Source organism: Castanea sativa, chromosome 2 (assembly GCF_040712315.1).
Source record: "Castanea sativa cultivar Marrone di Chiusa Pesio chromosome 2, ASM4071231v1".
Lineage (NCBI taxonomy): Eukaryota > Viridiplantae > Streptophyta > Magnoliopsida > Fagales > Fagaceae > Castanea > Castanea sativa.
Window position 1 is genome coordinate 26,924,626 of NC_134014.1, and position 14,078 is coordinate 26,938,703.

The following is a 14,078-nucleotide window of genomic DNA, read 5'->3' on the forward strand; positions in this document are numbered from 1 at the left end:
GCTTTATCAGAGTAAGGGTGGAGTTGCCATTGGACAAACCATTACGTCGAGGAGGAGTTGTTGTTAGTCCTGAAGGTGATAAGATTTGTATTGGCTTCAAGTATGAACGTTTAGTTGGGCTTTGTTATCAATGTGGTCGAATTGGTCATGAGATTCGGGACTGCTCTGTTTCAAGGGACAGAAAACAGAGGTGTCTTCCTTATGGGAAATGGTTGAAGGCGGGGCATCATAGAAGTCACGGTAATGCAAACAAAGCACAACGCAGCCCAGGGAGACGGAATGATGATGTTCAGACTGAGCAGGAGGATCGAGTTTCTTTAAACTGGAAGGTAAATGCGCAGGGCGATCCAACAATCGGAAGTGGAGTGAACGGATGATCTTAACGCCATCGGGCAGTCTACCTAAAGGTGGTAGCTTTGATGGTGCTCCAGTAGGTGATGGTTTTACAGTAGAGAAAGATACAAATTTGACGGTGAAGAATCACGTTCCCATTTTTGAGGAGTTGATCACGGAGCCTGATCGTGGCCGGTTTTAATGGCTCATGCGGTTCCTTTTTTTTACTGTATTTTGGTCAGAAAACATATATTAGCTGGTAAAGAATTTAAATATAAAAAAGAAAAAAAAATCGTGAGAGAGTAAAAGAAAACAGAAAGCCACGTTAGTACATTACCACCATCACTGTTACACTCTGGTAGTATATTTTTGCCGATCATCCCCACATCCCATTTTCCTCTTCTCTTCTCAGCAACACTTCACCTAGAAGCTAGAATAACTCCTTAGATTTTTTTTTTTCTTTGTTCCTTGTTTCTTGAGTGCACCAATAAGTAATCAATTGTATTCATGTTTTTGTTAAGTGTGCTGCATTGTTTCGCTGACAACACCACTACCCACGTGACCTCGTGAAGCCCAATGAAGTAATTATAGCGATTTGACTATTTAAATGTTTTTAAGCTTTACTTGCAAATTTGCCATTCGTCCATATTGATACCAGCTTGTATCTTTATTTTTCTTTTTCTTTTTTATAAATAATATGTCCTTTTTTAAAAAAATATTTTTGGTGAGTAGTTGCCCTTCTAATTGTTATATTATAATAATTAATATTATACAATTACTATCACAAGTTTAACTAATCAACATATAAATAAATAAAGAAACACTATATTTTTGTTTGCAAAAGTTATAATATGAAAAATAAATTTGAAAAAATAGATTTTTATATTTAATTGGACTATTTTAGTTAGTTTTTGCTATTTGTACTTATTTAAGATATTTATTTATGTAGGGATAAAGAGTCCAGGAGTATATATTGGGCCGTGACCCTTATCCGAGGACGTTTAGTTGTTCGAGGACAAGTAGACGATAGAGAAGAGGTATGAGTTAGAGTGCCACGATTAAATTATGACTACGAAGGTTTGGGAAGAAAGTCCAAGGCAGAGTAGAGGTTAGAAGGTTTGGTCTGTCATCAAGAGCAACACTCCAGAATATTCTACTGATAAGGATAAGCATTAGGGGAGCATGTGACAAAGGGAAGCTAAGAAATATTTTAGGGAAAGTTGCTACCACCGCATTGAATGCTCTGCAGCTAACCTTCTGGCCGTATTAATGTGGAAGTGATACCTGAACAGTGATATTTAGCCTTACAGCTACTCCTAGAAACTTTTGGAAGGTGCTAATGGGACAAGGATTAAAGCCAGCAACTTAACCTACACGTGGAGGGTGGAAATGAAGAAAAGAAGATGATATAAGAGAGAAAGAAGTCCCTTACATAGGGAGATTAGAGGATTGGTAGAAAAAAATCCTATAGTTACAAGAACTGAAGTAATCCATTCTAAGAGCAATATATCCAAGAACTATTCTCCTCGGACATTGTCGAGGAAGGATTTCTTCACATAATACTTGTTTTTCTTTACTTCCTTATCATCTTTAGTCCATCATAACCCTTGTTCAATTCATTAAAGCCTAGTTTTTAGCTCATTCTCTACAAATTCATTATGTTAGGCTTTTGGGGCCTTGATCTTGTTATCTTCTTAGGCTTAGAACTCAAACTGCGCCCCTACAATTGGCACTGTCTATGGGAAACTACTTGAGCTTTAGTGAAACTAGCGTTTAGTCATGGTGGGTTCAAGGCCAAACCAGGAGGAGTCTGTGGGGTCCCAACGTCAAAATCAGTTTCTCAATCTTGAGCGAAGGAGGGACCTGGAAGTATGCGGTTAGAAATTGATCGTTTGTGAAGAAATTTACACCGCGAGCGACGTAGAGGAACTCTTTCAAGTTTTTACTATTCCTCTAATGGTGAAAGTGGCAATAGTTACCGGCCTAGGTCAAGGACTCCTCCTAGTGAGTCTTTTTCGTGTGATGAGGAGCGATGTGGTAGGCAGAGAGGGAAAGGTCCGTCCCATAAGGGCCTAGGCAATGATGCCATGAGCAAGGCCCTGAATCAAATCTCCAAGCCACCTTTTACCGAGAGAATAGAGAGAGGAAAGCTTCCTCGACGGTTTACTCAGCCAATGTTCGTTATGTATAATGGCAGGACAGACCTTGTGGAGCACGTAAGCCATTTCAATCAGAGAATGGTTGTTCACTCTAAGAATGAGACTTTAATGTGCAAGGTGTTTCCATCCAGTTTAGGGCCAGTGGCGATGAGATGGTTTGATGGTCTGAAGGAAGGTTCTATTATTTCCTTTAAGGAGCTTGCAAGGCTCTTTGGCTCTCGGTTTGTAACTTGTAGTAGGGTTCATCGACCTTTAGACTCCCTGCTGTCTATAAATATGCGAGAGGGAGAAACCTTGAATATGTACTTTGACAGATACTGGGAGATGTTTAATGAGATTGATGGAGATTTTGATGACGTGGCTATAAGAACATTCAAGGTCGGCCTAATTGCCGAGCACGGTTTGAGGAAATCTTTGACAGGGAAACTAGTTAGTAGAGTGCGTCAACTCATAAACAGTATTGGTAAGTATAAATGGGTCGAGGAGGACCAAAAACAAGGTAAGGAGAAGGCTAAAGTGGTCTCTCAAGATAGAAGGGATGTTAGGTCGGACAAATACTACAATAACTGGCCTCGGAGGGATTTTGCTAGGCAATCTGGATCTATTAATGCTCAGATGGTTAACACAGCGTTCTGAGAACCCATGCATCAAATCCTGGAAAAAATCAAGAATGAGCCATACTTTAAATGGCTAAACAAGATGGGAAGGGATCCCACAAAGCGCAATCAGAGTCTTCATTGCCAATACCACCAGGAGCGAGGACACACCATAGAAGATTGTAGGACTCTGTGGAGTCATTTGGAGCAGTTGGTTAGAGGTGGGAAGTTAAAACAATTTCTGTATCAGCCCAATGGGCAAGGAGGCCAGAAAGGACCGGGCATTCAAAGAGATGCTTCTTCAAGGCCGCCTTTGGCACAATCAGCATTATCCTAGCTGCTCTAGGGAGAACTGGCTCTCGCCCCTATAGGGTGATGTCCATAGCTCGGCCACTTACAGAGGACTCCTCCCCTGAATCGAAGAGGAGTAAGGTGGAAGTTCGACCTGTGTTGAGTTTTTCTGACGAGGACAAGGTTGGTACCTTGCAGCCACATGATGATGCCTTAGTGGTTACCCTCAGGATAGGGGGTATGATGTGAAGCGGGTGTTGGTTGACTAAGGTAGTGTAGCAGAGATTATGTACCTTGATTTGTATAAAAGGCTAAAGTTGAAACCTAAGAATTTGGCATGTTAAGATTCACCTCAGGTAGGTTTTGATGGGAAAGTTGTTATTCCAAAGGGCCAGATTAGACTACCAGTACAGATAGGTTTAGAAGTGGTCAAGGTGGATTTCATTGTAGTGGATGCATACTCTCCCTACACTGCCATTGTGGCAAGACCTTGCCTTCATGCCATGGGGGCTATTTCTTCCACCCTACACTTGAAAGTGAAGTACTCATCTGGGGACCAGGTTGAGGAATTGGTCAGAAGCTAATCTATGGCTAGGCAGTGCTTAGTAGCTGCAATTAGGAATCAAGCTGAAGGCGAGTCCTCGGCCTCTGCCGAGCAGGGATTATGGCAATCAAGGATGCCATATTTATCTATGGGGATGGTAGAAGGGGCAAAATGTGAGGAGTTAGAAAATGTCGTTATAAGTGATGATGAGGAGAAATTCTTCCAGGTCGGAGCTCAGTTGCCTCCTCAAGAGAAGGAAGGGTTGATAGTGTTCCTTAGAAGGAATATTGACGTGTTTGCATGGAGTGCTTATAAAGCTCCTAGGATGGATCCAAGTTTTATTTGTCATCATTTAAACACCAATCCAGTTGTCATCCCCCAAAAGCAACCACCTGCGTTCATCTAAGGAACATTTTGATGCTATCAAGGAGGAGATGATCAAGCTTAAATGGGCTGGGGCTATTAAGGAGGTGTTTTACCCCGAGTGATTGGCCAATATAGTGGTGGTAAAGAAGAAAAATGGGAAATGACAAGTATGTATAGACTTCACAGATTTGAACAAAGCTTGCCCTAAGGACCCCTTCCCTATGCCTCAAATAGATCAATTAGTAGATGCAACTGTAGGCTATCCTCAGATGAGCTTTTTAGATGCTTTTCAAGGGTACCATCAAATACCATTGGCTTTGGGTGACCAGGAGAAGATAGCTTTTGTTTCGCCTACTGAAAATTACCACTACAAAGTGATGCCTTTTGGTTTAAAGAATGCAAGGTCTACCTACTAAAGGATGATGACCAGGATGTTCAAGCCGCAACTAGAAAAAAACATTGAGGTTTATATAGATGATATGGTGGTAAAGAGTAGGGCAGAGTCTGAGCACGTTGGTGACCTCGAAAATATCTTTGGAATTTTGAGGAAACACAAGCTGCGCCTTAATGCTTCCAAGTGTTCTTTTGGTGTTGGTTCAGGTAAATTTTTGGGTTACATGGTCACTCACCATGGAATTGAAGTCAATCTTGATCAAATTAAAGCAATTAACAATTTGTAACCCCCTCAGAATCCTAGGGAAGTCCAAAAGTTAATGGAAATGATTGCTGCCCTAAATCAATTTATCTCTCGATCAATAGACAGGTGCAGACATTTCTTCTAGTTGTTGAATAAGTGGAAGGGGTTGAAGGGATTGAGGAGTGTGTATTGGCCTTCCAACAGCTCAAGGAATACCTTTCTCGGCCACCCATTATGTCCAGGCCTGATGAGGATGAAGTTTTGTTTACCAACATTGATGTAGCTTCTCATGTGGTGAGCTTAGTGCTGATATAAGTTGACAATGGAGTGCGGAGGCTAGTTTATTATGTAAGCAAGTCGTTGCACGAAGCAGAGGTTCATTATTTACCATTAGAGAAGGCCATCTTGGTCATTGTACATGCTACACATAAGCTCCCCCACTACTTTCAAGCTCATATAGTCGTAGTTTTAACCCAACTTCCTCTTCAATCATTACTGCAGAAGGCTGATTACACAGGAAGGATTGCCAAGTGGGGTACAATTTTAGGGGCTTTTGACATCAAATATATGCCTCACACTTCTGTTAAGGTTCAGGTTCTTATAGATTTGGTGACCGAGATTGCTGAGTCTCATTTGGAAAAGAAGAAGAAAAGTAGAAAATGGATGGAAAAACAGTTGGAATGATTTCCTTATAAGAACCTCTATCTTGGAGGGTGTATGTTGATGGTGCTGCTAATCAAAGAGGATCTGGAGTGGGGCTGGTGTGGTGTCTCCTGTGATAGGCCAAGAATATATTGACCCCTTATGATAAATTAATTAATTAATTAGCTAAGTTTATTAATTAATCAAATTAACATGCAATATACGTGGCAACACAAATAAATCACCAACTAAAAATAAAATGCAATGGAAAATAAATTTGACAAAGTGATTTGTTTACGAATGGGGAAAACCTCCAAAACAAAAATCCCACTAGATGATTTTAAGGTCACCGCTCGCGAGAATTCACTATTATCACAATAAGCGGTTACAAGTAAATGAATCCCAGTACCTTATACCAACCTACAGTTGAACCCTTACCCCAATACCCAATTGGACTTCATGATCTTCATCGTGTGATCTTCATCGTGTGATCTTCATAACACGATGAAGATCACAAAGCTCCTTGGTCACAAAACCTTACGGTGTACAAACACAGCAGCTTCTTCAAAAGAAAGAAGAACTAAGACATTTGCATGAACAACGCTTTGCTTCATACTCGTGCAACTGTGTTCTCTGTGACGGCCTTTAAAATAATCTTTATATATGTTTAGGGTTATGAGTAAAGAAAGCCTAAACGCATACTCACGGATTGGAATGAAATCAAAGTTGAAAATCTGATTTTTATAAATCTCGATAGATACCCTATCTATCGAGCAGCTGTAGAGTTTCGAGCTTAAACAGCTTTTTAAACCTTGATAGATACTATTTGTTGAGATTTAAATCCAGCACTTCATCACTTGATTCTTGGACAGACTTGCATGGTTTTAACACTTGAACTTGAAACCTTGTTCCTTGAAGCATTAAACACATTCTAGATCAACCTAATTACAAGTAAAGTGCATTTTGTCAAAGGATTAGCCAATACATGATGACATATGTTCCTAACATGAATCACATATGTTCTAACATCTTGAAAAGATCATTATTGAAAAATCCTTAAGGTTAGGTTTCTCAGCCACCAACAACGAAGCTGAGTATGAAGCTTTGTTGGTAGCGATGGCAATGGTTCAAAAGATGGGAGGAAAGGCAGTGGAGATATTTTCAGATTCAAGGTTGGTTGTTGGACAGGTAAAGGGAGAATTAGAAGCCACAGATCTGAGAATGCAAGAGTATTTGGGTCAAGTCAGACATTTGCAATCAGGGTTTGAGTCTTTCACCTTATAGCAAATCTCTCGAAGCAGAAATATACACGCTGACTCTCTTGCTAAACTTGCGACCTCCTCGGCGTAGGTTTACCTTGGGTGATCTTGGTTGAAGATTTGTGCAAACCTATTGAGGTGAAGAGTGAAAGAGCGCAGATTCATCAAATCAGAGTAGGACCAAGTTGGATGGATCCCATTGTTCTTTTCCTCAAGGATAACATCCTACCCTAGGAGAGAGGGGAGGCTAATAAAGTGTGAAGAAAAGCTCCTCGTTTCTAGTTGTTTACGGACCAAAAGTTGTACAAGCGCTCTTTTTTTAGGCCATATTAGCTGTGTATCCATCTCGAGGCAATGGAGCCCCTCTTAGAGGAATTATATGAAGGGATTTACGGAAGTCATACAGGGGGCAGGTCACTGTCTCACAAGGCCCTTACTCAAGGGTATTGGTGGTCAGGTATGCAAAAGGAAGTACAAGAATATGTGAAGAGGTATGACCAATGTTAGAGTTTCGCTCCAAACATTCATCAGCCAAGGGGTGTTCTCAATCCTTTATCCAATCCTTGGCCTTTTGCTCAATGGGGATTGGATATTGTGGGGCCCTTCCTCAAGGTATCAGGAAACAGAAGATGGCTTTTGGTCAGCCCTGATTACTTCACTAAGTGGGTTGAAGCTGAGTCATTGGCGAACATCAACGATATGGATGCTAAGAGGTTTGTGTGGAAAAATACTGTTACTCGGTTTGGGATTCCTCACACCCTCATCTTGGACAATGGGCTCCAGTTTGATAGCAAGGCTTTTAGGAGGTACTGTTGTGAAATAAGAACAGGTATTCAACTCCGGCTTATCCATAGGGGAATGGATAGGCCGAGACTGCCAATAAGGTCAAAGTAAGTGGGCTCAAGAAGAGGTTGGATGATGCAAAGGGAAAGTGGGTGGAGGAGTTGCCACATGTGTTCTGTACGTATTGGACTACCCCTCATAGGTCAATAGGGGAAACGCCATTTTCAATGACTTATGGAGCCGAGACGCTAATTCCTCTGGAGACAAGGTTCCCAATGCTAAAGACAAGTTCGTTCACTCCAGGCAACAATGACAGTCTATTAGAAAAGAACTTGGATTTGATTGAAGAGCGGAGAGAAAACGCCATGGTTTAGTTAGCATACTATCAGCAGAAACTCAAACAGGGGTATGACTCAAGTATAAGATTGAGACTGTTAGCACTTGGATACTTAGTGTTAGAAAAAGTTGTGGGTACTGCAAAAAAACCCACCATGGGGAAAGTTGGGGCCCAATTGAGAAGGGCCATACCGTTTTACTTCAGCTTCCTTGAGGACTTAGACGAAAATGCTATACCACGTCCTTGGAATGTAAATAATCTGAGAAGGTATTATTATTAATGAAAAGCAACTCTGCCAAGTTTTTATTCTGATGTTATATGCTGTCTTCATTATTTGTTTAAGTATTAAACAGAACATTGGTCATGTTTGGCTCTTCGGACCACATACCTTGGATAAATTAATACTCTTCATTATATTTAACTAAGTGTTAAACAGAACCTTGATTATGTCTGGTTCCTCGGACCACCTACCTTGGGTAAATTAGCACTACCAAACGTTTAACTAAGTGTTAAACAAAACCTTGGTTATGTCTAGTTCCTCGGACCATCTACCTTGAGTAAATTAGCATTACCAAACATGTTTAAGTGTTAAACAGAACCTTAGTTATGTCTGGTCCCTCAGACCACCTACCTTGGGTAAACTATCATTATAAAGCATCTAACTAAATGTTAAACAAAACCTCGGCTATGTCTGGTTCCTCAGACTACCTGCCTTGGGTAAATTAACATCTCTATGACTCTGAGAATACTAAACAAAACCTCGGCCATGTCAAGTTCCCCGAATCACATGCCTTGGGTGAATTAGTAACCAGCCTAGCCATGGTGTATAGTCAAAGTCCTCATTGTGGTAACTTGGTTGAAAAGGCGCACTTGAGCATCACTTAAAGCATTTGCAAGTATATTCATGATCAATTCATGAGCTAGTTGTCATCTACAATTCCTTAAAAATACTGCTAAGGGAAAGGTTATAAGGAACCCTAGGTGGATAAATGCTCCACCATTCTCTGAGATCAATAAAAAGCCTAGTGATATGCAGGATCCTTTAAGTTAATTATGCTTAAGGTATGCTTTTGAAGTTAATAGTATATTTTACTAAGATTATAAACTTGGATGGTTCGGCCTATTCTGTTGTTGATTGTATGGGATGTGGCAACTACATTATCACTTATGCAAATAACTAAATGAAGCTATATCTCATTTTCATATTGATTAAGTATTAAGTAACACAAAAACCATACTAAGATTTGTATAAATATCACAAGTATAGAAGAAAAGCTCATAATTGTCATTAAGCTAAACCTTAAGAAAAAAGAAAATTGATTACAAATTTAGAAAACAAAACAACAGTTACAAAAAAAAAAAAAAAAAAACAATTCTAAGAATTATTTGATCTTGAGTACAAGTTTGTCTTTCCCTGGGGCCTTGGCAGACTGGGCAGGGGCTGCAGTTGAGGATGCTGGACCTTTACCTTTTAAGTCCTCTTTGGTGGGCATAGGAAGAGTAGTCAGGAAAATCTCCATATTGTGGGAGGCTTCTTTCTCTTTGGAGGGGGTTTGGGGGCAGCTGGAGGCTGGGTGGCATTAGAGGCCACTACCGTGGTTGTGTCTGCTTCCTTTTCAGCAACCCCAAGCTGTTCTACCTCTTTGAAAGGGCTGTCAAAAGAAGGAAGGATCTTGGCCGGGCTGTCCTTGCCAATATCTGCCTCCTTAGAGGTAGTGTCAACCTTGGAGGCTGGGTGGCATTAGGGGCCACTATCGTGGTTGTGTATGCTTCCTTTTCAGCATCCCCAGGTTGCTCTGCCTCTTTGGAAGGGCTGTTAGAAGAAGGAAGGACCTTGGTCGGGCTGTCCTTGCCAGTATCTGCCTCCTTGGAGGTAGTGTCAACCTTGGAGCCCGAAGAGCTTGAGGCACGGATAGTAGGAGGATAGTATACACTCTCTACTCTCCTAAGGGTAGAGGAGACCTCAACTCCAACTTGGTTGAAGGTCTCATTCCACACTTGGAGGCAGTAGTACCTACACACCTCCGAGACCTCAGCCCTGAGAGCCTCCTCAGTCTCTGCTACTCTCGCTTCATATTCATCCTGCTCAGCTTGGTCCTTGGCTTTCGCAGCCTCTTCCAATTTCGTCGTTAGGACTTTTATTTGGTCTTTAGCTATGGCAAGCTCGTCCTCGGCCTAGCGGAGTTGCTTGCGCTAAGCCTCTGCCTGCTTCTCCGCCCCGTGTAAAGTAGCCTTAGCACTTTTCTTCTCCCTACCAGCTTTAGTGAGCTTGGTATTTAACTCATGGATCTTTTTCTCCGCCACCTTGAAAGTCTCCATGGCAGCAATACACCTAGACTCTTTATCCTTCATCAGTCTATGGGAGCTATTCATTATTATTTGGCTCTATGCGTAGCTTGGACAGCCTTTCAAAAAAAAAAAAAACAAAGGTTAGAGAAAGCAAGTATAATTATAAGTAAAAAAAAAAAAAAAAAAAAGCCAGTTAGTGGACTTACTAGAGCGAGGTCCCTCTTCAAGCTGAGGAACACCTCATGCTTCCTTATCGACCTCAGGTTGACCATGTCCCCAAGCAGTAGTAAAGCCTGCTTCACGGCATCGGCCATGTATCCAGCCCTCCCTTGCTGGAAATCCCTAATGGAGGCATTAGTGGGCAGGGAAGCTCCATCCAACACTATAGCAGGAGTCCAGACTGAAACCCTAACCTGAGAGTCACCTTTCTTGTCCACCACCGTTTGCGTTACTCTAGCTTGTTTGGCCCCTTTTTGGGACTCGGCCTCCTTGGAGGAGTGGCTTTTTCCTCCTTCCACCACCTCTTTACCTCTTTACCTTTGATCCCTCTTCCTTTTAAGGTCAACAGGGTCAAGTCGGTGAGCTTGGGTGGATGGAGGGGTGGGAGGTTTGGCTTGGGTAGCTTTCTTTGGCACATTGCCTCCGACTTGGGACTCCATCAAGTCCCGAAGGCTTGATCTGGTCTTGCGCTGGAGTACCATGGCGTCTGGGATAGTGGGGTCTTCCTGGGAGTGACTTAATTGTGCTAGAGGAAGGTGGCTGAGGTCACTAACTAGGATTTCTGGGGATGGAGGTAGGTTGAAAACTTTAAAGTCGTCTTCGGAGTCTGAGACTTCAACAATTTCTTCCTCTTCCTCTTCTTTGAGAGCAGGCTGGGAAGAAGTGGCTTCCTCAGCTGTATACTAGAGTGGCAGGGTTACTTCTAGTACACCTTCTAGAGTAGGGCCTGGATTGAGGAAACCTGGGGTGGCAACGTTTATTTGGTGCAAGCGCGGGTCCTTCGCCTTGATCACACACCTAGGCGCCTAAAAACTAGACGAGACGGAGTTGTACCTGAGGATGAGGTGGGCCGCTCCTAATTGTCCATCCTTATGAACAAAAACCTCGGCCTTAAGTATTTTGTCCAAATCCTACTGATTGACGAGGTTTAGGTTCGAAACAACGGTGTACTTATCTACAAAACCATCAAGAAAACAAAGAAAAAAAATGTCAGAAAAATAGCATAAATCAAAGAAAAATTCGATTACAAACACAAACAGAGAAAAATGGGTACAGAAGATGTCAAAGAGAAAAAGGGGTGACTTTTAAGTAATAAACCTAGACCTTAGACCTAAAAAACCCCACCTGGTGTCCCATTTCTTGTCGGGTAGTGGAGGCCATCATGCCACTCCCCTGAGACAATTAGAAAATCTTTATTCATGCATTTGTTAGACTCAGGGAGGCAGGAGATAAGCCTAACCTCAAGAACCCTGGTTTTTAGATAGTATCCCTGACCTTTTAGGTTGTGAAGGTTGTAAATCCAGTTGACATCTTGGTGGGTGAGGTTTAAGCCCATCTTTTAGTTAAGGGCATCTATACTACCCAAAATCCTAAACATATTAGGAGCACACTGGGTGGGAGAAAGCCTATGAGCTATTAGGTAATCTCTAATAACTCTACCCATGGAGATTCTCATCCTTTCTTCTATAAAGGCGATCATAGGGATTACTACTTCTCCTTTCTGCCTCATGGTGTGTCATTCCCCCTATTTGCAGTACCTAATAGAGACCCCTTATGGGATTCGTAATTGAGTCTTAAAACTCTCTATACCCTCTGGGGTGTCTACTAGGTAAACGAATCTCCCCATGTGAAAATAAAGTTAAAGAAACTAAAAAGACGATATGAAAGTGGATAGGCTGAGGAAGAGAGAGATCTAAATAAACCGGAAAACAGAAAGGACCAAAGAGAAGAAAAAAAGAAAAGATTGCTAAGAACAACTTACAAGAAGGAAGAAGGCTCCTCGGACTAGCTCTTGAAGTTTGAGAATGCAAAAAGTGAAGTAGATAAAGCTTCTGAACAATATATATGAGAGAGAAAAGCAAGCAGGAAAATTCCCGCTCGAATTCTCGTAAAAATCTCCAGCCATTGGATCCCCATCGTACCATAGAACGTGGGGAACACGGAGCCACAGGAATTAATTGCAAGCGTGTCCCGGATGCCGAAACGTCAAGAGTGTGCTTCTAGGCAATTGAAAAGACACCTATACAGAATGTAAGAGAAGAGCATAATTGGGATTATAGTATCAAAATCCCTTTCTTTTTTTCGAGGAGCAAAAGAAGGAAATTTTGAGGGCTATTGTTGGGATAAAGGGCTATGGAGTATATATTGGGTCGTGAGCCTTGTCCGAGGACGCTTAGTAGTCCGAGGACAAGTAGACGATAAGGAAGAGGTACGAGTTAGAGGGCCACGATCAAATTATGACTGCAAAGGCTTAGAAAGGAAGTCCGATGAGGAATGCCTCCTCAGTTAAGCAGAGCAGAGGTCAGAAGGTTTGGTCTACCATCAAGAGCAACACTCTAGAAGATTCTACTGATAGGGATAAGCATCAGGGGAGCATAGGACAAAGGGAAGCTAAGAAATATTTCAGGGAAAGCTGCTACCACCGCATTGAATGCTCTGCAACTAACTCTCTAGCTTCATTAATGTGGAGGTAATACTTGAACAGTAATATTAGTCTTACAGCTACTCTCAAAGATTTCAGAAAAGTGCTGATGAGACAATGATCAAAGCCAGTAACTTGACCTACACATGAAGGGTGGAGATGAAGAAAAGAAGATGATATAAGAGAGAAAGAAGCCCCTTACATAGGGGGATCAAAGGATTGGTAGAAAAAACATTATAGCAATAAGAACTGAAATTGTGATCTAGTCTAAGAGCAATATATCCAAGAACTATTTTCCTCGGACATTGCCGAGGAAGGATTTCTTCACATAATACTTGTTTTTCTTTACTTCCTTGTCATCTTTAGTCCATCATAACCCTTGTTCAATTCATTAAAGCCTAGTTTTCAGCCCATTATCTACAAATTCATTGTGTTAGGCCTTAATCTTGTAATCTTTTTAGGCTTAGGACTCAAACCGCGCTCCTACAATTTATATTTTAAATAATTATTAAATTTATTATGATGTCATCACGGTTCGACCTCAATTCAACTTCAAAAATCTTGAACCTCTCCCTTTTACAGTTCATTGAACGGTCTGGGTATAAAAACCACGGTTTCAGTAAGGAATGCTCCTCATTTGATGAAGCCAACCTTGAGAAAAGAGCCCCATCCACATTCAACTTATCCCTACGCATCCGCGTGGTGAAATCTATCAAGATGGTCGCTCTTTTTTTGGTTTGTGGATCCATTTCTTATTTTAAATAGCATCAATCATCAGATATAGATTTTTTTTTTTTTGTTGAAAAAATAAGTAGATTTTGTTTTTCTTTTTTGTGAATATCATATAAATTATGTATTGAATGAACTGAAAAGTAAATAAATAAATAAAATTTTGAAACTCACGCAATGATTTGTGTTGCTTTTTTCCATTTTTTCAGTTGCCTTTTTCCAATTTTGATTTTGATTTTGATTTTTTATGTTTCGCTCTAACTTGAAGGAGCAAGCAGTCACCACCAAATCTGTTAGATCTGAGATTGACCATCTTGTTGGTACAGGTTGCACAATTTTGGCTCGTCTGGCATGTTTCTAGTTCTTTCTTGGAAGAAGACCTGAACCAAATTCAAAGGGGCAAGATGGGGGAAGGATTCATTTAATGCCTTAGGTTTACTGGCATGCAATTCTGAAAAAGTAAACTGTAAAC

The 14,078-nt window shown here is 41.2% G+C and overlaps 2 protein-coding genes across 2 annotated transcripts; both read left to right on the forward strand.

The window, feature by feature from the left end:
• Window positions 1-373: 373 nt before the first annotated feature.
• LOC142625136 (uncharacterized) lies at window positions 374-3,128 on the forward strand. Its single transcript, XM_075798837.1, has 2 exons — window positions 374-528; window positions 2,309-3,128. The coding sequence occupies exons 1-2, from the start codon at window positions 374-376 to the stop codon at window positions 3,126-3,128; spliced, it is 975 nt and encodes a 324-aa protein (XP_075654952.1).
• Window positions 3,129-3,463: 335 nt separating this feature from the next.
• On the forward strand, window positions 3,464-3,963 carry LOC142625138 (uncharacterized). The gene is made up of 2 exons (XM_075798838.1): window positions 3,464-3,617; window positions 3,725-3,963. The coding sequence occupies exons 1-2, from the start codon at window positions 3,464-3,466 to the stop codon at window positions 3,961-3,963; spliced, it is 393 nt and encodes a 130-aa protein (XP_075654953.1).
• The last annotated feature ends 10,115 nt before the right edge of the window (window positions 3,964-14,078 follow it).

Bases quoted from the DNA above. Each gene is read 5' to 3' on its own strand.
- LOC142625136 (XM_075798837.1), top strand. From the start codon at position 374: ATGATCTTAACGCCATCGGGCAGTCTACCTAAAGGTGGTAGCTTTGAT. The intron at 529-2,308 runs GTTTTAATGGCT...AAGTGGCAATAG, and splicing joins ACGGAGCCTGATCGTGGCCG to TTACCGGCCTAGGTCAAGGA.
- LOC142625138 (XM_075798838.1), top strand. From the start codon at position 3,464: ATGTCCATAGCTCGGCCACTTACAGAGGACTCCTCCCCTGAATCGAAG. The intron at 3,618-3,724 runs GTATGATGTGAA...TGGCATGTTAAG, and splicing joins GGTTACCCTCAGGATAGGGG to ATTCACCTCAGGTAGGTTTT.